Source organism: Manihot esculenta, chromosome 16 (assembly GCF_001659605.2).
Source record: "Manihot esculenta cultivar AM560-2 chromosome 16, M.esculenta_v8, whole genome shotgun sequence".
Taxonomy (NCBI): Eukaryota; Viridiplantae; Streptophyta; class Magnoliopsida; order Malpighiales; family Euphorbiaceae; genus Manihot; species Manihot esculenta.
This window is the reverse complement of record NC_035176.2, coordinates 32828313-32849879: the sequence shown is the minus strand read 5'-3', so window position 1 is coordinate 32849879 and position 21567 is coordinate 32828313. Positions and strand designations below refer to the sequence as shown.

Here is a 21567-nt window from a genome sequence, read left to right as displayed (position 1 = left end):
TTTTACTCGGTAAATTAAACCACCCAATTTAAATAATTCATAATATTCGCACATGTAAATTTTAATCTTTATATTAAAATGAGTTTGATTTTTTCTTTAAAAAAAAAAAAATACAGTAACTATTAGGTAACCATATGCATATGAGGAGTGAAGTGGAGAAGAATGTGAGGAGTCCCATATTATTAGATGATGTGATGTTTGTTTTCTACATTAAGAGGTTGTGATTACTTGGCAGCCTCTAAGTGCCTTTTTTATTATATATCTTTTCTTCTTAATCCACATTTTAATCATTCATTCACTCATTATCTCTCATTACTGCTCCATGACTTGGCATCTCTCTGTCTCTATGTTGGACCTCTTAGCTAGCTCCACATACACACAATGCATATACATGCATGCAAGATCCCAATAAAAAAAAGTTTTTAATTTTATTTTTATGATTATCCAACGCAGCATCCTTTTTGACTCTCCAATAATATTCAAATGTTTGCATGACTCTCTATTATCAACTTACTTAATTATAATATGCTATTTAATATTAGATATCTTGAAGATTCATGTTGGGTGCAAAATCTTGAGATTCCTTTGCTTTAATTTCTTCAAAGTAGCATGAGGTCTCTTTTGGCATGACATGATTTCAGGTGGCATGAGAGAGAAAATAAGACACAATTCTGTATGCGTCTATTTGAAGAACACGACATTATTATTATTATGACTATTGAGATATTATACATATACATCTCCAAGTGGGCGATCCATGTCTAGGTGTTTTCTTCCACTTAGATCGAATATGAATTTAATATTAAAATATATCCTTATTTTAATATTAAATCACTCATGAATATATATATTTATAAATTTTATATTTAAATGTGAGGAATTTGAATTAAAAGTGAATTTTTTGTGGTGATTATACTTTTAAAAATTTTTCAAATCCAATTAAAACTCTCAACTTTTAATTTTGACTTAATTAATCCATCATATAATAATTTTAAACTAATTAAGCTTAAATCAGAATAGTAAACAATAAATCTATTAAATATTTACCATTTAAAATATTTTTAAAATTTTTAAAATTGAAACAAATCTTGAACATACCATCTTCTCCATTATGTAAAATTGAAGACCAAGCTGCTTATGGTAATCAAACACCAACAGAAATTTGTTCTAGCATTGTTAAAATAAGCTTAATAGGCCCAACCGAGCCGGCCTTAACGGGTACCGACATGTCTTACATTTTATTTTTTAAATAAAATTTGAATTGAAACTAAAAAAAATAATTAAATTTACGATATTAACTAAAATAAAAAAACTTTATATTATACCAACCATAATTATAAATGAAAAAAAAATTTATCTCTTGAGATTCATTTTGGCAGCTTCCATAATTTTATTTCTGTAATTCTTGAGGAGATATTATAGGTTTTTGTATAGGATTGGGTTTGAAAAATATAGACATTGAGCATTCAGTTTTTTTAGAAAAAAAAATAATTTATTTTAATTATTTAATATATAAAATTAATACTTTAATCATTGAAAAGGTTAGTTTACTAATTTTTTTGACTCTGTTAATTAATACTATTAAATTTAAAATTATTAGATTAAAATTGAAAATTAAAAGATTTGATTAGATTTTATAAAAAAATTAAAAATATAATTAATTATTAAATAATAATTAAGTTGCTAAAATGGTTTCAAAACTACAAACAATAAGATCCAAATGAAATAATGTCCTCTTTTAAGATTTGTTTCAGAAGCTAAATTTGATTAGTGACATAAACTAGTTGGCAATCACACTTGTTGTTTAAATCACTGATTTGGAATTAAAAATTAAAATGCGAGTCCAAGGATTCAAGCATATATATATATATTAAAATGCCAGGCCGGCCTACATTATTGTCGAATCCTACCACAACTCCAACGTTCATTACTTCAAATTTGTTATTTTTTAATCCAGCCAAGCTGAGTGGAATATTCCTGTTGCTGGGCTAAAAATGTCGAGGATGGAATCTAGAGGCTGGCCAAGCCTAGGTTAATACTTCAATCAGCTATTCATGCTAATTTGGAAAGAAAACTTGAAAGTTGAAATTAATAATAATAAAAAATTACAAATAATTATAACATGTAAAAAATTATTAAATCATATGGTAAAATATTTTCTCCTTCAAATCTCTTCCATTCCCTTTATTTGTAATCCCATGAATTGGACGCTGTAAAATAAATAAATAAATAAATAAATAGTTAGCCATTCATAATCAAAAAGACAATATCACAAAATAAAACTATAAAAATTAAAAATATATATATAAAAAATATAAACCTTTTAAAAACAATACCTAGTCTAGACATAGTCCAGTCATTGTCCTGGCCAATAGCCCAGAAGAAGTATCCACCCAGGCCCTGTGATCTCGCAAACCGGATCTTCCAGTAAACGGACATGGTATCATCGTACCCGACCCAAGAATCTCCGACAACAGAATAATAAGACACACTTTCTCCATCAAAATAAACTGTTCCCTTATTCTCACTGTTAAATTCCACAATTTCGCTATAACTCAAAACCCCATCTCCAGGTCCCACTCCTACAGCTTCTGCTCCAATCCCACTAACATTCGGATCCTTCAGTTTCCATGTCCGCCCGTATAAAGGTAGCCCCATTACAATCTTTTCGGGCGGTACACCCGCTTCGATCCACGACCCGACACCATGGGTAGTACTTAGATTAGAATAAGGATCAAATAGAGCAGCGTTTGGGCCAGTGAAGTTCTGCCATGATCCATGGTAATCATAGCACATTGGATTGATCCAATCAAGAAAATTATTCATAGCCTTTACTGGGTATGATCTTGGAACACCATAAGTGGTGAACATGGAAGAGTAGTAGACTGCAGAAGTTAGCAGAAGATGTGGTTTCCCAGAAGTTGCAGCTTCGTCAACTAAAGCTTGTTGCCATTCTTCAAGCAACAAAGCAAAGTTGATCATTTCTTGATCGTTAGCAGGAAATTCCCAGTCTAAATCAAGACCATCAAATCCATATTTCCTGCCAACTTCAATGGTAGAGTTGATGAAAACTGCACGTGTTTGATTGGTCGTCGACATTATGGAGAAGTAGTAGGTTTGGTTTGGATCAGCACCTCCTATGGATAACAGAACTTTGGCAGGAGGGTTTCGAGAACGGAGGGTGGCTATGAACTCCGGTATCATTTCTTGATGAAATGGTGTAACGTTAAGCTTGAAGGAGACAGGGTCGAGTGGAAGAAAAGCGTAGTAAATATGAGTAAAATATGATGTATCAATGGAGGAAGGGTCAAGTCCATTGAATGATGGCCAGTAAGCTGCTTTGATTCCTTGAGAAATATCAACTGGTGGGTATGAAGGTGAAGGAGCAGGAGCATTGTTTTCATCTTCAGCCATGGGAGGATAAGCAGGAGACGTAGGAGAAATCAAAAGAGGTCTTGGTGATGGAGATGGAGATGCGACAGGAGACATAGAGATGGAGTCACCATTGGCGATTACAGTGTAAAGCATTAAAAAAAATAGAGGTGACATGACTTTTGGAATAGACACAGTGAGGCATGGAATGATTGCATTTTGGAAAGTAATGCAGATATATATATATGCATAAAGGGACGATGATAAAGACAAAATTTTGCTTAGTTATTTGCATTTGCTGTTCGGCTTTGGAGGCTTGTGGTTATATTTTCATAGAAGATTTCATTCAAAGTTAGACTCGAAAGACATTTATTACAGGTAGAGAATGAGACGCAACAGATGGATCCAATGAAGAGAGACCAAAATGCCAACAGAAAAAAAAAACGGCTTTGATACTTTCAATGTTGATGTGTTTAGGTCCATAAAACCAAGCACATCTTGCTGTCCATGAAAGCATCATCTTGAATATGAAAGAGAAATGGAATAAATTGACATTTTCAAGAGGCCTGAGGCTTGGATATGAGAGGAAAAATGGGCTACAACTTCAATTAACCCACCCAGGAAAACATGGATTTAGACTCTCATTTATGGGCAGACTACAACCAAATCAGACTTTTATGTCCATTTTATTCTAAGGAAGTTTTTTTCTTTATTTTTGGTGAAAGATATATTGCATAGATAAAAGGAAGAGTTGCATGGATTGGCCCAAGAAAAACAGGCAACACTTAGCTAAGTCCTATGAAAATGGACTACAAAACCAAGCCCAACAACCATAACCCTACAATGGAAAATCCTAGAGAATCGGCCCATCCAAACTAGAGAATAGAAAATCGGACCCTTAGCTGTCTATGAATGTCGATCTTGGAAATATAGTGGGAAGCTTCTTCAACTATAGATATACCGCCTATAAAGCATAAGAATACTCCAGCAAAGAAAAAAGCTAACAGATTAGGAGGAGTTCGTAATACAACCATAAATATAGGAGGAATCTAGTCCAATTATGCATATATATCTAAACATGGAAATCTCTTAATTTCTAACGGTTTGAGTAATTAAGCTTCTGCATAGAGATTTTTTTTTTTTTTTTTTTTGGGGGGACATGTAAATCTCATTGACCCAACACATATATCTAAACAAGAAATGACTAATAAACAAATAAAATAAATTGCAAACCCAAGAAAAGTGCAAATCCATTGATGAAGTGTAAAGGTAATTACAGTCTTCATGAACTCAACACTGCTATTTCATATCCGACACGCCATGATGGGAGAGAGAGAGAGATGTAATGAAAACCAATGTATGTATCATGGGTTTGAGGAGCAAAAGAGGGATTTTGTTGTCCTCTTTCAAGCTTATGATGTCTTTTGCAGATACTTCTTTTGGGTTCTCAAGTGCGAACTTGTTTTGGCTAGACAAACAAATCTCATAAAGAGATTTGGTTCAAATTGATTAGACAACTAAAAATTGTTCATTGGGATCATATGGTGTGTTTCTAATTCCAAACCCAATTAAAAAACAATAATAATAAAGCAATTAAAGTGCCAAAATCCATCCACCATCGTCTTTTCCTTGTGTTTCAAGCCCCTTCCAAGTGGGGTTAGGGATTGGCTAGAAGAAGTTTGTTAAATAAAAAGACAAAAGCTTTAGCCTTTAGATAACATAATTATAAAAAGTAAAACTTCAAGATTATGCAAATCCTAGGGTTTAATAAGAGATTTGCTCAAATGAAACTAATAATACACAATGCTTATCACTAATCTAAGTCTATTATTGCATATATAGGGCTCACATCAGCTTCACCATTCATCTGTCGGCCATTTGTCACTGTACCCACCATTCATACCACATAGGACAAACCACAAAAGATGATGCCTTGCCACTTCATTTTAGTAGAGGAGGAGCCTTCCAACATGGCAAATTTTTAGTACTAAAACCTCAAATGTGTTGGGCTCCACATAGGACTAAACTAGTCATGTTCATGATGGCCAGCTAAATAATTGGACAGAAGACCACAAAGACATCAACTCAATGCAGAGCCTGAACTGGTGTCTGCAATGGCAATGCACAAAACCAATACTAGAACTAGAAATATCCATATGAAAAAGGGAAGAGATGGATGGCCCACAAAAAGTAGTAGAGAGAAGAAAACTACACATGAACAAACCAGTAACATAGTACTCTGGATGATGGAATTAGAAGTACACACGAAGAGGTGGAGTAAGGGATTGTGTGGTCTCTAAAACAAGCCCAGTTTGTCTCCCCATGATTGAAGCAAGGCACTTGCAAATAATAGTGCGACTGCAAGGCTCTGAATTGTTTGTTTCTCTCTTAATCTTTTGCCTTTCATGAGCAGGCAGATTGATATGTAGGGACACATTGCATTTAGCCTCCTATAATGAAATGAATATGGGAACATAGCTAGTGGAGTTCCAATGAATGGGCAAGTGTGTGAGTATAAGTAAAAACCACCAATCTCTAATTTTAAATATCTAAAAATCAATGTAGGCACTAGGCAGCATTATATTCTTCCCTATTTGCTTCCTATCAATAAAGATTTTATTTTTTTTGTTGTTCCCTTTTGGAAATCAACAAACTTTTTCTTAGTTTTATTAGCAAGAAGCTCAAAAAGGTCATATTTCATATTTCCCATGGATTCACAAAGGAAAGAACAAAGTCTATCTAAGGCTTCTCCACGTGCAGATACTCAGAACGAACAAGAACTACTTGTTGAAGAAGAAGAAGAAGAAGAGGCTGATCCTTCTCTCCAGTTGGATCTCAAGCTGACTAGAAGCAATGAGTTCCATAGAGAGCTCAACCTTATCGACTGCTTCAACATGGATTCAATCAATACTTCATCAGAAACTCCTCAAACTACAGATGTTGAGCAAAGAGTCTTCTCATGCAATTACTGTCAAAGGAAATTCTACAGCTCACAGGCACTTGGAGGACACCAAAATGCCCATAAAAGAGAGAGGACGCTTGCCAAACGAGGAAGGATAGGGGCTTTTGGACACCCTTACTTGCACCGCCATTATTATCCAGACATGGCTTCTCTTCCTCTCTATGGTGCATATGGTAGATCTCTTGGAATTCAAGCTCACTCCATGATCCATAAGCCTTGTCATCTATCTTTCGCTAATGGGTTCGCAAATCTTTATGGACATGGCAATTGGTCTAGGCCTCCTATTGACCAACACCCAGCCATAGGAAAGCTGTCAATGAATCATTATCATGTAAATGCAACAACGGCAACATCATCGCCGGGGACTTCATGTTCCGGCGTCGGTAGGTTCAACTTAGAGAAGAGTACTATAGCGGGTTCTCCTGCCGACGAGGGAATTGCTAGTTGTTGGCTGGGTAATAATCAGGATGAATTGCAGAAGCTTGACTTGTCCCTCAAGCTCTAAGTACATCCTTTTTTGCCTTATAATTTAATTTCATATTTAGTATTTTGGTACGTTTCTCTTGGAAATCATATGTAAGTCTGGTTCCAAATTGCTTAAAGCTTTGTTTTTTTTTTCTTTTTAGGTATTCTTGAATCATCTTGTAACAACTTATGCAATATAAAATAAGTGAAAAGAAAATCATATTCTTTTTAAATTTATCCATAAATTTGTAGAACTGAATATTGTCCAGTAGAATAATTCACCCTGAAGTAATAGTTATGATTCTCCATTTCTCGCCTTGTCTTTTTTCCTGTGTAAGGGGTAAAAAGAAGATGCCTTTTAAATCACCCACAGTGGCAGTAGCTGAAGATCAAGAGAATCAAGAAGAAAATTATAGTAATGGATGATCATCTAATAAATTGATTTACCATCATCACATGGCTGTAGTTGCATCATGGGTTCACCTGTATCTGAATATGAAGTGAAAGAAAATATAGCATATCATACATTGAAGAATGGAGAATTAGGGAGATAGATACGAGATACATCAAAGTAGCTTAAGGCTTTCTTCGAGAATATTAACTGTTTTAGTAACAGTTAGCTATTCTAGTAGTGGATAGTTGTTCTAGTAATAATTAGCTAAATATTATAAAAAATTGATACCGAGCAGAGCCTAATTATGGATAAAGTGAAGCTGTCAACTAAAGTAACAGTAAGGATTTCAAAGCAAACATGTTAGTGGGATATAAACTTCATCAATCAAGCTACAATTTTTCTAATGGTAGAAACTGTTGCTTCATCTTCACAAGTCATATGCAATTTTGGATTAAGACTTTCTTTAACTCGGCCTAACAGAGTGTTTTGTTTGTCCATTTTCAAGTGGCGTGTAAGATGTCTCTTTCGCCAAGTGATGGGTAAAATCTAAAGAAGATTTTATTGTATTTAATATTAAGTACCATAGTCCGATTGCATTACATCACATTCAACACAGTTTTCTCATGCAAAGTGTTTAGGGCATTTACAAGTTGGACTTGCCGGGAGCCCTCTTTTTCTCCTTTATCAAAAGTTGAAAATTTTCCAGAAAACTATACTAAAATCAATAACAAAAGATAGGTCTTGCCTGGCTACCACCAAGTGCCACTTTTCCTTAATAGATTAATAAAGCAGAGCACATTATGGCATCACTTTTCCTTCACTGTCCTGCCAAAATCTAACAAAAGATTAGCCAGAAAACAAGAAACCGACATATCAAACCCCACAACAGCTCCCATTTGTAAAACCGAAAGAACTCAAGCTCACCTGTCATCATAAAAAAAATCATACAAATGTGTTAAAAATATCTGCAAAATAATGATATGATGATGAGATATAGCAATTTAGCTGGTCTTGCACCCACTACACAATCGTGCTAAATTTGCTTAAAGCTGAAGAAGAAAATATGCAAATCATCAAGCTTAGTTGGTGGATCATCACTCATGCATAGTCCTCTATATTATAAAATTTTGAGCCTAAATCTATAGGCTAAACAAGTGGTTATCAGGCAAAACAAGGCAAGCGCCTAAGACAAGATTATGTCAAATCCAATAAAAGCCAGTTCAAGAAAGACACATCATGGTTAACCCTTTAAGACAAGATTAGGTGGTTGCAATTATTTGGCACAATCTATCATTTGAGATAACAATAATAATAATAACAACAGCAAAAGCATATAATAGTGAAACACTGGGGCTTAAAGTATTGGAAGACCACTGGATTTGGGGCCCTGGTGGACATTTACTACCCAGCTATCCCTAAGGAAGGTAAAGTATTAGAAAGTTTTTTAAAGTAAGAGTATACCTTTTCTCGTTTAAGAAGTAGGAAAAGTTTTTCTAGAAGTATTTTAAGATTCTAAAGAAAAAGAATTCTTAACCCACCAATTTAGTATATTAAAAACTTAAAATGTTTTAGAGGTTTTCAATAACTTCCAAAAATATTTTAAAAAACTACAGCTTTCTCTTGAATACAAATTCAAAGTTCTGACATTCTGAAAAACCTCTTAAAACTTCCTCTCAAACACAGGTAAATGGGAAGAAAAAAATAGTGTCCATTTTAATCCACTCAACTGCAGACTATTTAGGACTCAATAAGACAATCAGCTGACAACCACCTCAACCCCCTAATAGAACAAAAACAAAAGGTAGGGACGCCACCTCCACAAAACTGAGCTCCACATGACCTTGCTCTGGATTCTTATGGACTAATTTTCAAAGATGTCTATTCAAGAAAGTTTAGTTTAATATGATAAGGATATTGAGTATATAAAAATGCATATTCAGCAAGACTGGACAAAAAAAATGATAATAACAAAAGGCACATTGGAGCATATTACTGACGGAACTTCAAAAAAGCTCATAATACTGGGCGATCACCCACAATGGTTGAACTTGACCTTGCAAAGTTCCAATTAAGATCACATCAACTTAAGCCCTTAATAAAAGCAGATATGCCCCTACCAATGCAATTACCATCTCAATATTGCCTATGTTTTCAGCTTTATCACAATCAAATTCATTCAATCTGATTCCCCATAGAAAGACACCAAGAAAGCTACTAGAAATTTATGTTTTCTGAAAAACTAACAGCAGATTCCATTTTTGAAATTTAACCACAATTAAAACACTTTTATCACATCAAAGATTTTAAAGTAAGAAAAAAGATGGTCATCTGATGTTTCAGATGCTAGCTCCTAGATATACCATACTTAGCATGAGGAAATAAAGGTTAACAAAGTTCTACCAGTCATCTAAATTTTGAATCCAGAACAATAACTCAGCCACATCCAGAACCCAACAACCACATAAACATACATCTGTGTGATTGCTTTAATGTTCAAGCATCCAGCTGGAAAAGTTACACTGAATGATGTCAAGAAACCAAGATAGGATATACTTTTATGGTATGCAACTTCAGAATTCAAAGTGCTAGCAACCATAACGTGGGTGGCCCAATTTTGGATATATTTCTATCCCGCTAGAGGTCAGACTTTATTGCAAAATTAAAGTGAAATTAGTCCATTGAGTGCTTTAATAATTAAGACCAGTATTTCAGCATGTTCTCAATACAAGATACTAAATCATTTAAATCAGCTTGAGCTATCCAGCAAAATGACATCATTTGGGCAAGTCTGCAGTCACATTCTGCTCATCAAAGTGATTGAATGAAGCAGTATCAACGTAAGCCATTTGAAGATCCTAGATGAGCAGTTCTAAGACATTGCACCCATGAGACACATGAACCTTTGTGGATGCATAAGACACATGATCGAAGATGTGTCATGTTTAACCACCAAATCTTACAATTATGCATTTATCTTTGAACACTGAAGGACAGAAACTATTCCTTAAGACCAAGCAAGGATAAGAGATGAAAAGAAAAGGTGCTCACATGAAACGATGACAGGGATTAAAGGACAAAACAAGAGACATGCAGGAAAGGATAGCAAGCCATTTGAGAATTGAGCTAAGCTAATTATGCTACCAAGCAAGCTACATATTGCATTTAAAATAGCATTTCAATGGACCACACATTACAAAATGTCAAAGAACAACTGCTAGTAACCCAGCCAACCATACTGACACAACTTCCAAAAGCATGTTAGAATACAAGAGCTCAACATGATGTCACAGGCAAATTGCAAATTTTCACTCCAGTAAGCATCTAAGACGAAGAACAGTATACAAGAGAAGTAATGTTCACGGAATTGACTTCTTATCTCTGTCTTCTACCTTTTCATCTCTGCTTTCATCATTCTAAGAGCCTCTTTGGATCAGCATGAAGGCAAAAAAGTGCAAGCATTCTCCCAAAAATATCTCTTTGAGATATCGAGTTCTAGTTCCTTGATCTCTACGCCCTTGAATGTCAAAATCAACAAGTTAAAAATTGGCGGAGTGCAGTGAAAGGACAATTTATTTGGTCCAATTGCAAGGAAGAGAATTTCACTAAGACATCATCCATCACGATGATGCTAACCTGATGTCTTAGAATTTGCCCATAATGGTGGTCTTCTCACATTTCAATGTGTCAATTTATATGATGCTACCTTGTGTATAAGAATCTGCATGATAATTCTGGTCTTCATATCATTCAACTTGGTCTATTAACCGGTCAATTATTCAAGCAATATATCAGCCTTTATGAAATGGTCAAGTTAATCTCCCATGTTAAAGAAAGAACATCAAACAGTGGCAGTTCCACAGAACTAAGATCTTGGGAATGAAAATTTTGGAGAGAATCTTTCCCTGCCATATTTTTTTTGCATAAAGTAGCAGCCCTCAAGCTTTAACTTTGACATTCTTTCTTCCAAGTTGAAGACTTCCATTGCACCAAAGATGGTCCATTACATATTCAATCACAGCTACCTAGAATTGTGTTATGCACCTTTCCATTTACAGTTTCCTGCATCATTAATGTTTGTGGTTCTACACTTCTCATTGTTATTACTTGAGTTTCCTGATCATATAAATACTAGTCCAGTTTTTAAAGTGGAGGATTTATCTCCTTATTAAGAAACTTTGGGCCTCCCAGTATGCCTGCTGATGTTTTGCCGGTCAAATTTTGCTTTAATCACCACATCTTCCACAATAAAAAGGTGAAATTGAAGTTGCCTTGAACAATAAGTTTGTTGCTTACTCTCTACAATGTTTTCAAGGATTTCTTGCCCAGTGGTGTGGTCATCCTGATTGCTATGCTGTATGGATTTCTAAAGAGGAATTTCAAATCTTGGATTCCACTCTTTTGGATTCTTATTATAGAAACGAGTTTAGACTTTAGAAAATAGTTTGTTCATGTTATTTTAATTATCTAAGAAATTGTGGTTTTGTATTTTGGATAATTAAAACTTGAAATCTAATTCATAGATTTGCATTCTTTTCCCCATGTGTTTTCAATTGTTTTTTTGTGGTTCTACATCACAGACTTTCCATTCTAAAACAGAATGTTGTTTTCAACAAGGCATTCACAAAGATAAAAGTATTTCCAATATTGGTTATAGGGATCCTACAAAAACTATAACTACTGATTAATCCTATTTGAGCGTGTAAGGAATTGCAACATGAGAAAATTAAAGAGCAATAGCTTTAAGTCCTGCACCTCCTCTCAGATAATTTATTCTAATCGATAGCAATTTGATGCAAGGGAAGTGGCCATGCAATTAGCAGTCTAATTATGATTAAGTACAAGATAGCAAGCGGAATAAAATTATATTACCCATGCTGCCATAGTGTTGTGTAATTGTTAGTTGGATTCCAATCAGTAAACTTCAAGCTATCATGTTCCCCTAATTCTAATTGCAGGGAGGCACGTTAAGTGGTTCATAGGCATGGGCAACACTTTGCAAAATTGATAATCACATCATAGTTTGTAGATAAGTTTAGTAAGAACTTCAAACCAGCAATGGCTCTTTCTTCAAAGTAATTACATTTTCAATAGTTAATTATTTTCAAATAAATAATTTCAAACAAACAAAATATAACAAGTTAAAGGCAAAACTTCTAAATTAATAACAACACACTGCAAACTTATTAAACGGCAAACATCAATATGTCAAAAAGGATAGCACTGGGCTAAGTGATCATAATTAAATTTTGCTCTTCTCTGAATAACTTTCTAAAAGCTTATCAAATTTATCATGTTTATGTTGAACCCAATACGCATGATCCAAACTCCAAAATGGATTACTGCCTACCAGTATCTTGTTACACCCCTGAAAACATGGACTGTCTAGCCTTAAAACGTGTCTACTTTCCCCTGCTTTTTGGTTGTAAGAACCGACAGCAAGTGGGAAAACACACTCGAAGATTCAACAGAAGACACTGTAAAATAAATAAACAAATAAAAACAAATAAAAATCCTTTTCATTTTCCACGAAAGACTTTACATTTCCAAACCACTGGATAAGTTCGATTCTATGCTTGTTCATCATATATTCATGCAAAGAGTGCAGAAATTTTATCATTTACCCCCCTTGCCTCCAAAAAATTATACTACACACGGTGATTGCCTCCAAGAACTCCCGAAGTCTCTGCTGAAGTTCAGGATTCAAATTCCTGAAATAATACAAGCCAATAACCATATCAGTAAATTACCAACCGAAACCAAATTCGCAAAACAATCAAACAAGGGAAATAGGAAACATGAGCCACACCTAAATCAAGTCCCAATCCATGTAAGGCCTAGACAACATACTGTCACGAGTAAGTAAGTAAATAACCTTTCTCAATTTCTAAACAATCAGGCCATGCCGAGCACGCAAACTCCAAAGCGTCGCCACCGCCCATCTTAGAGATACCGACGATCATGCTAATGGGAACGCACACATCTTCCCCTGAGCTATCTTCTCCGGATTTTGGAATGGATTCATACCCACAAAACACTGTAGCTTCAAGTTTACAGTCTCCATAGTCATTAATATCTTTCTCATTGTCATCCACAGCTCTCCTAGTCGATCTTAAACCACAAAATGAATTGAAATTCGTTGCGTGCTATAAAGTTTCAACATTGGGGGAGGGGAAGTTAGACATGAATTTCTAAGCATCCAAACAGGCGAAAAGGCGAAAAATTGGAAGAATGACAGCTTCGAAGGGCGATTGAATAAATATTGTCAGTTGCGAAGGGTCTGGATTGGAGGAGGGATGAGAAAGCATTTGCCATTTTAGAAGGGAACTATGGTGATAACGGGAGTGGATTCATGAACCAGGAACGAAGAAGGAACGAGCGTTATCCGACCAGTTCGAATTAAGCGAGACTTAGGGATGGCATACCCGCCAAAATCAAAATCCACTCCGACCCGGTTTTTATCTATTTGGGCTTCTGTTAATTGAAAGTGAGTTATGATTTTTTCTTTTTTTTCCTACATAATTATAATTTCGTATAATATAAATATATAATGCATATTTTATTCTCTTCTAATTGTACTTTACTGCCATTCAAACTCGGTTACTATTATTTCAATAAAGTTTAAATTTATTTAATTTTAGATTTTTTAATTAATAATGTGGATGAATTATTTTCATTTATATTTTTATTTCAAATTTTAACATTTCTATTTTCTATTAACATATTTAGAAAAAAATATAATACTTTCAGAATATATTTTTATATTTAATTAATTGTTTATATAAATGTGTACCTAAAATAATTTTGCTACGAGTTGCGGCCATATAATACAATTATCATTTTGGTAAAAAAAATTTTTTAATGGATTACAATTACTTTGTTTTGATGTTTTTGCTAAAGATATAATTTCTTTTTTCATAAAAGTTATTTTATTTTATTAATTTTATATTCATCCTATACACTTCAATTTTAAAATTATGAATAATTTAATTTCTGTAATATAATAATAGAAATATATTATGGAATTTAACTTTTAATTATAAAATAATTTAATTCATATAATATGATAACGAGTAAATATCATATGCAAATTATAGTGATTAAATTATTTTATAATTTAAAAGTTATAAGAATAAAGAATATAAAGATAAAGAATTAAATGAGTTTTTTATATAAAAGCGATATATTTTTTTTCAAACCCTTAACTTTTTATGTCATATATTTAAAACTTTAATTTTAACTATTAGGCATTAATTGGTATTATGATAACTAACATCAAATTTTCATCATATTTATAATTACAATGGTTGATTTTTTTTTTTTTTTAAATATCCACCTCCTAATGTATTATGGGTTTCCCAATTCCTTTTGTGTGGATAACAAAACCTGAAAAAAAATTGAAGATGGTTACATTAATGCAAACCCTTTGATGCTTAAATTAAAAAGTGTTATTCAGAGAGCAAGGATCTCAAAAAAGATCAAATTATTTTGCTATTGAATGTTTACCTATTAGTCTTGAAAGTCACTCTTCATATGACTTGTCTGGAAAGAGTTATTGTAATTATAGCAATAAATCTACCATATAGATATGGGGATTGTATTTATAAAACTTTGTAAAATTATCGTTGCAAATAATAGATCAAACTGAATTAGATCAAGTTATTCACTAAGTTATAGTATATGCTACTCTTATTTTAACTGTTCGATATAAAATATTAATTTATGTTATTATATATGCAGATATAATGATATTTTGTATAATTTAGTAAATAAAATATTAATTTATGTTATCATATATGCAGATATAATGATTTTGTGTATAATTTAATAAACAAATTACGATAATTTATGAGATTTACATTTTGATATTTGTTTAGATAATTTTATGGCTATAGAGTCAAGGTTGATAGAAAAACTGTATATAACAAATAAGTTATTAATATTTTGTAAGTTTATTATGATTTTAAAATTAATTATGTGATTTTTTTTTTTTTTTTGTCGCGTAAATAATTACATTAAGTTGATTTTTGTAAATAATTACATTAAGTTGATTTAAAACCAGGCTCATTATACAAGAGAAACCCCACAATAGAAATCAAGCTCTTAACTCAAAGTTAACAGGAAATCAAACCTGAAAAATCCTAAACAAAACAAAGCAACCCATCTCGAGCAACCCAACATAGTGATGAACTGACACCGCACTAAAATTAAGCTCTCTACACTGCATTGACATACTGGCATACCACTTCTCGATACACACTACCACACCATTGTCACCGTAACAGTAAGAGTCAGCCACAATCAATCCACACAAATTCAAAAATCCCCGGATAAAACCAAAAAAAGACTAATACAGAAGCCAATACATGCACAAGCCTATGGGACTCACAAAGATCAATCAAACACGCAAAACAATCAATGCCATCTGCATCTGGCCGGAACCACCATCTCCGCAAACATGCAATCAGAGACTTCCTCCAAAACCATAAATGATGACCATAGGAAAGGAGATCGGCCCATAGCATTTTCATTCTAACATAGTTATGGAGCCACCTTCTAGATTTAACATAAAGCTCATTCTAACATAGTTATGGACCACCTTCTAGATTTATAATAGAAGGAAAGGCTTTTATTATAAAGGGTAAACTATAATTTAGTCCCTCTAATTTAGTGAAATACAACTTTTCGTTCCTCTGTTTTAAAAAACCTTTAATTTAGTCACTGTGATTTTTAAAAATTATGCCATTGGTCCCTCCCGTTAGATTTTCAGTTAAATCACCGTTAATTTTAATTAAAAGACTAAAATACCCTTTCTCTCTCCTTCCTCTTCCTCTTCCTCTTCTTCTTCTTCTTCTTCTCCTTCCCGATCTCCTTCTTCTTCTTCTTCTTCTTCTTCTCTTTTCCTCCTCCTCCTCCTCCTCCTCCTCCTCCTCCTCTGTTTTAAAAAACCTTTCGTCCCTCCTCTTCTGTAATACCCGTCTAGCGTCCGGCAGCGGAATTCTACTTTCCGGTGGAGTCCGGGATGTCGGAAGTCTCTAGAAGGGTTAGAGTTATGTTTTTCTATAATGTTTTGGTATGTTTCATAGTTTTAAAGCATAAGGAAATGAGTTTTTGAGTGAAATGAACCAAGGCAGAAAAGCCAGGTTCGACCGCCGAAGTTGAAGTTCGGCCGCCGAACATGCATGGCTTTCGGTTTCACGTGTGGCCGCCGAAGGTGGTCTGGTCAGCCACCTATAAATGGCCCTCAGTCGGTTGAAGCGGTAAGAGCATCGTTTCTTTCACTTGCTGAGGTGAAACTCTGTCCTTTGTGAGTCTTTCTTCATGTTTTCATTAAATCATGCAAAGATTTGATTAGTTTTCATGATTATTTGAAGGTTTTAAGTTAAAAACTCAAAGTTGTGAAGTTTGGAGAGTTTGAAGGCAAGTTGCTCCAAAACTCCACGTTAGGATCGTTCATCTTCTTGATTTCAAGAGGTAAGTGAAGATCCTGAGCTTGTTTTTATGTTTTTTGAAGGTTTTATGGGGTTTATGGGGTTTTATGTGTTATTTGTGTTGTGTGTTTGGGGTTTTTAGGTAGTTTTTGACCCCTTTGAGCATATACATGAGTGTATGCAAGTTGAGGAAGTGTGGTGTAAAGTGGGAGAAGAGTTTGGTGCATTTGGCGAGAGGCAGGGCAAGTTTCTGCCCTGCTGATGAACTCAGGTTCGGCCGCCAAAGGTACCTTCGGCCGCCGAACCCCTGAAGAGGTGTGAGGAGGTGGCTTCGGCTGCCCAAGCGTGCCCCCGAGCTTTTGGACTTTCGGCTCTGGAGGAAAGTTCGGCCGCCGAAGGTGTTGCCGAAGGTTAGAGACTTTCGTCTCTGGAGTGCCTTTTGGCCCCCGAAACTTGCCCCCGAAAGGGTTCGGCAGCCGAAAGTGGAAGTTCGGCCGCCGAAGGTGCTTAAGTCTCTGGAGAGGACTTTCGGCCGCCGAACCTGCCGCCGAAAGTGTTCTGTCCAGCTTTCCTTTGCATACTTTGTATGGATAGTTGAGTGCGTGTAAGGGGATTCTTGGGGAATTTAATAAAGTTGGTCATAAGCTAGTTTGGTCCCTCATTTCAGTCTATCTGTATAGGTACAGACCAGAGGAACCAGAGAGAGCAGCAGTGAGTTCTGCTCCAGAGCCTGCAGAGTCAGTCCAGTTAGCCAGAGGTGAGTGGAACTAAACTTAATCTTGTACTAATGGAATGTTTTAGCATATCTCATGCATCACGAGTATGCCATAGGTTGATTGCATTAGTATCCACGAATATGTTGCATTGCATTGTTATTTGATGATGTGGGTAAATGCTGAATGATCCCATAGTCGCAGACAGGAAGTCCAGGAGCCTTTGACTACGCCCTGGCAGGTATAGAGAAGTCCAGGAGCCTTTGACTAGGCCCTGGCAGGTATATAGTAAAGTCCAGGAGCCTTTGACTACGCCCTGGCAATGGTAAGTACAGAGGTGTTATATACACATATACATATATGACAGGAAGACCAGGTGCTCGATTCTACGCCCTGGCACAGAGTTACTGGGACTATGTGGTGACAGGTTTACTCTTGATGTGGCTTGTCTGTGATATGGTGCATTCCATGAGATCATATTTTACTGAGATGTTTTACTGTTCTACTCACTGGGCTATAGAGCTCATCCCACTCCCTTAATCCCAGTTTTGCAGGTTCAGTATTCAGTGTACAGGGACAGTCCAGCAGAGTACAGAAAGAGTAAAGAGATTTGTAATAGCTTAGAGTGGACATGTAATATTAAAGAGATGTAATAGATGTGTATAAAGTTAGAAATGTGCTTGACTTAGTGATGTGTGTTTTGTACATGATCTGGCTATGTATATATGTTTTACTGTATGTGAAAAACCAGGCTTAACAGGTATGAGATAACCCACCTAGAGCAAGCTCTAGTCAGGGGTACAGAGTACAGAGTACTGAGTACAGAGTACAGAGTACTGAGTACAGAGTACAGAGTACAGAGTACTGAGTACAGAGTACAGAGTACAGAGTACAGAGATAGTGCATGCATAGGTTAAGCCTTGGTACAGAGAAAAGAGTTTTTATTTTCACAGAAAAATGTATGATCATGTATGAGTTTTACAGGTACACAGAGAGTATAGCAGGCTTGCTACGGGTCTGGCGGCCTTAAGCCGACCTGAATCCTAGCGCCGGTGACGGTCCATTTTGGGGTCGTTACATCTTCCCAATCATACAATCTTCCACAAAGTCTCCCTCCTCTTCCCAATCATACAATCTTCCACAAAGTCTCTGATTGTTCACAATCCTCTCACTGTTGATACTTCGAGTTTTACCAAAGGTCACATCCTTGATAGGGTGGTGGTCAAAGATGCTATCGCTTACAGTGGTAGTGGAGACATTGACAGTGAATCACAGAAAAAGAGTGGAGACACAGACAGCGATTTTACATCTGAGGATGAAGACCTGAACAATCCTTTTGAGCTTGCAGTGGATAATGAAGGAGATAATGATGATTTTGTAGAAGAGGGTTTGAACAATCCTATTGGGCTTCTTGTGGATAGAAATGCGAATGATTTCCCATCTGGGAACGGGATGCACAACAATGGGACTTCTTCGCTGGAAAGCATTGAAAATCAAGAAAGTGATTCTATAATGGAATTTACCAGTGAAAGCAAGCATGAATTTCCTCTTGATCAAAATGGGAAACTAAATGATGAAATTTCAATAGACAATAATCTGCCACTGAAAGATTTGCAGCGCATAAAAGTTGCTGTTAAATCCTATCCACTAGAATCAAAGGTGGTAACTTCATAAAAAAACGTCAGTTATTCGAGATCAAATGAAAATTCCTCTATTGGTTCTGTTATCCTGAAAGATGACTTTGCAACTTCAAAAAATGATTCTACAAAGATGGTTAAACCTGCAAGGAAAAAGATGAGATGTGAGATGCCTCCAAATTCAGTGACATCAATAGATGAGATGAACCGAATAAGCTAATGAAAGCAACAACCTAACGGAAGGAGAAGAAGAAGATCGGGAAGGAGAAGAAGAAGGAGAAGAAGAGGAAGAGGAAGGAGAGAGAATGGGTATTTTAGTCTTTTAATTAAAATTAACGGTGATTTAACTGAAAATCTAACGGGAGGAACCAATGACATAATTTTTAAAAATCACAGTAACTAAATTAAAGATTTTTTAAAACAGAGGGACGAAATGTTGCATTTCACTAAATTAGAGAGACTAAATTACAGTTTATCCTATTATAAATGTATCTTTACATTTTTTATATTTTTTAATATTTAGGTTAAAATTGTAGTTTACTATTTAAAAACCAACTTTTTCTCTAATATTTATTTTACCCTCATATCATTTTTTTTTCTCTCTTTATTTTCTTTCTTTCTATTTAAATTTACTATTAAAGAAAAAAAAACTTTTCTTTCCTCCCTTTTCCAAAAAAAATCTTTTTTTATTTTTATCCATTATTTTTCTTCTCCTCCAGTTTCCTCCAGCCAAACAGAGGCTGAGATGGTTTTGCCATTTGTGCGGCGGCTACGTTCGATTCGTTGGACTTTAAAGACGCACGTGTTTAGCGCTGGGCCTTAGATATGCGACCTCGTCGCGAGCGTGGATCTTTATGCAGTAGATAATTATTTTGACTGTGTGTGGGCCCCTACTTATCCGACATCCACTCCCTATAATTATTTATCATGTCTCCCCCCTTCTCCCCAGGGCTTCGTGAGAAATTATTAACATACTGAATTACAGGAAATTATTATATTTCCTCGCCACCATAAAAAACTAATAATTATTTTTTACATAAAATTAAAAATATAATTAGTTAAAATTATTTAATAATTACATTATTTTTAAAATTAATATATTTAATTTTAATGAAAAATAATAAACAATAATTTTACTACTTCTTTGTTAAAAAGTAGTAAAATTATCTGATATTTATTTTTATACATGCGACCACTCTTCTCTTCATATTATCTCTTTAGTTTTAAAGACTTTATAAATAATTTTTTATTAAATGTATAAAAAATAAATATTATAAAAAAACAGAAAATTTTTTTTATCGTTTTATGTTCAGTTCAAAAGAAAATAAAAAAACTGGAGAGATAAATAAATTTTAGAGTTCAGTTTCAATTATTATAAACATATATAAGTTTTATATTCAGTTTCAAAAGAAAAATATTATCGTTTTATAAGTATATTCATAAAAAAATATTCCCTCCACACAGTTATACTAAAATTATTGTTTATTTTTTTAATTTTATAATAATATACAAATTGATTATTTTATTTTATTTTAAAAAATCAACATTTTTATTAATATTTAATGAAATTTAATATTTTTAAAATAGATATAATTAAAAAATTAATAAAAAAATATTTTTTTAATATATATAAAAAAATAAAATAAATAAAAATTATAAAATAGAGAGAGTAATTAATGTAATTAAAGACTAAATTTTATTTATTTTTATATTGTATCATCTATATTCATATTATTGTATTACTGAATTATTATTAAAATTAATTAAATCGTTATAAATTATTAAAATTAAAATAATAAAAAATAAACTCAAATAATTAAATCGTTATAATTTAATTATGAATTTTAATATAAAACATATTTTGTTACCAAAATGAAATTTAAGAATTAAATTAGTTTTTATTAAAATAATGAAAAGTAACTTGTGAACTTTATTAAATACTAGAAACTATGTTATAAAGTACCTAATTTTTTTATGATTTAAAAAACAAACTCAATTTTTTATATTTTCAAACATTTACGCATTTAAAAAAGTAATACCCATTATCATAGAAACAATGGCCAACATCATAAGGATAAACTATAATTTAGTCTCTTTAATTTAGTAAAATATAACATTTCGTCTCTCTCTTTTAAAAAATTGTCAATTTAATAACTGTGATTTTTAAAAACTATACTATTGATCCCTTCCGTTAGATTTTCAGTTAAGTCATTGTTGGTCTTCAATTTATAAATTGATCAATAGAAAGTTAAATAAAAAATTTCTAGATTGCCCTTTAACTAGCGTTGATGGCGCTTGCAGGTTTGCCCACATTTTCCATGTTTGATTCCTCATTTTCGAGGGAGTTGCAGTCTCCCACTTCAAGGAGATAGGGGGTTGTTGAATGGCCTACTACTCAGGTATCTGCAATTCTTCAAATGTGGCGGGAGTTGGAGGATGAGCATTTATTGAATAGGGTACGAGACAGAGTGAGGGAGAGAATGAGACAGCAAAAGAGTATGGAGTAGTCCAATACAAATATGTCAAGTACAAACATGTTAGAGAGTCGGGGTAGTGAGAATCCGGGAAGCTTGGTGGATGCAAGTGAGAGTAAGAA

General features: G+C 34.0%; 2 protein-coding genes and 1 pseudogene across 2 annotated transcripts; 1 reads left to right on the top strand and 2 right to left on the bottom strand.

The window, feature by feature from the left end:
• Positions 1-1749: 1749 nt before the first annotated feature.
• LOC110603546 (class V chitinase CHIT5a) lies at positions 1750-3858 on the bottom strand. Its single transcript, XM_021741297.2, has 2 exons — positions 2337-3858; positions 1750-2210 (listed from the first exon to the last, which is right to left on the bottom strand). Exons 1-2 carry the CDS (start codon positions 3547-3549, stop codon positions 2185-2187), a joined length of 1239 nt encoding a protein of 412 aa, XP_021596989.1. The 5' UTR covers positions 3550-3858; the 3' UTR covers positions 1750-2184.
• A 1607-nt stretch (positions 3859-5465) lies between these two features.
• On the top strand, positions 5466-7032 carry LOC110604237 (zinc finger protein 3). Its single transcript, XM_021742385.2, has one exon. The coding sequence runs from the start codon at positions 6081-6083 to the stop codon at positions 6837-6839; it is 759 nt and encodes a 252-aa protein (XP_021598077.1). The 5' UTR covers positions 5466-6080; the 3' UTR covers positions 6840-7032.
• Positions 7033-7726: 694 nt separating this feature from the next.
• Positions 7727-13651, bottom strand: LOC110604239 (annotated as a pseudogene).
• Between the last annotated feature and the right edge of the window lie 7916 nt (positions 13652-21567).

Excerpts from the sequence above, each read along its gene's own strand:
- LOC110603546 (XM_021741297.2), bottom strand. The coding sequence starts at position 3,549 with ATGTCACCTCTATTTTTTTTAATGCTTTACACTGTAATCGCCAATGGT. Across the intron at positions 2,211-2,336 it reads CTGGACTATGTCTAGACTAG|CGTCCAATTCATGGGATTAC; the intron begins GTATTGTTTTTA and ends TTTATTTTACAG.
- LOC110604237 (XM_021742385.2), top strand. The coding sequence starts at position 6,081 with ATGGATTCACAAAGGAAAGAACAAAGTCTATCTAAGGCTTCTCCACGT.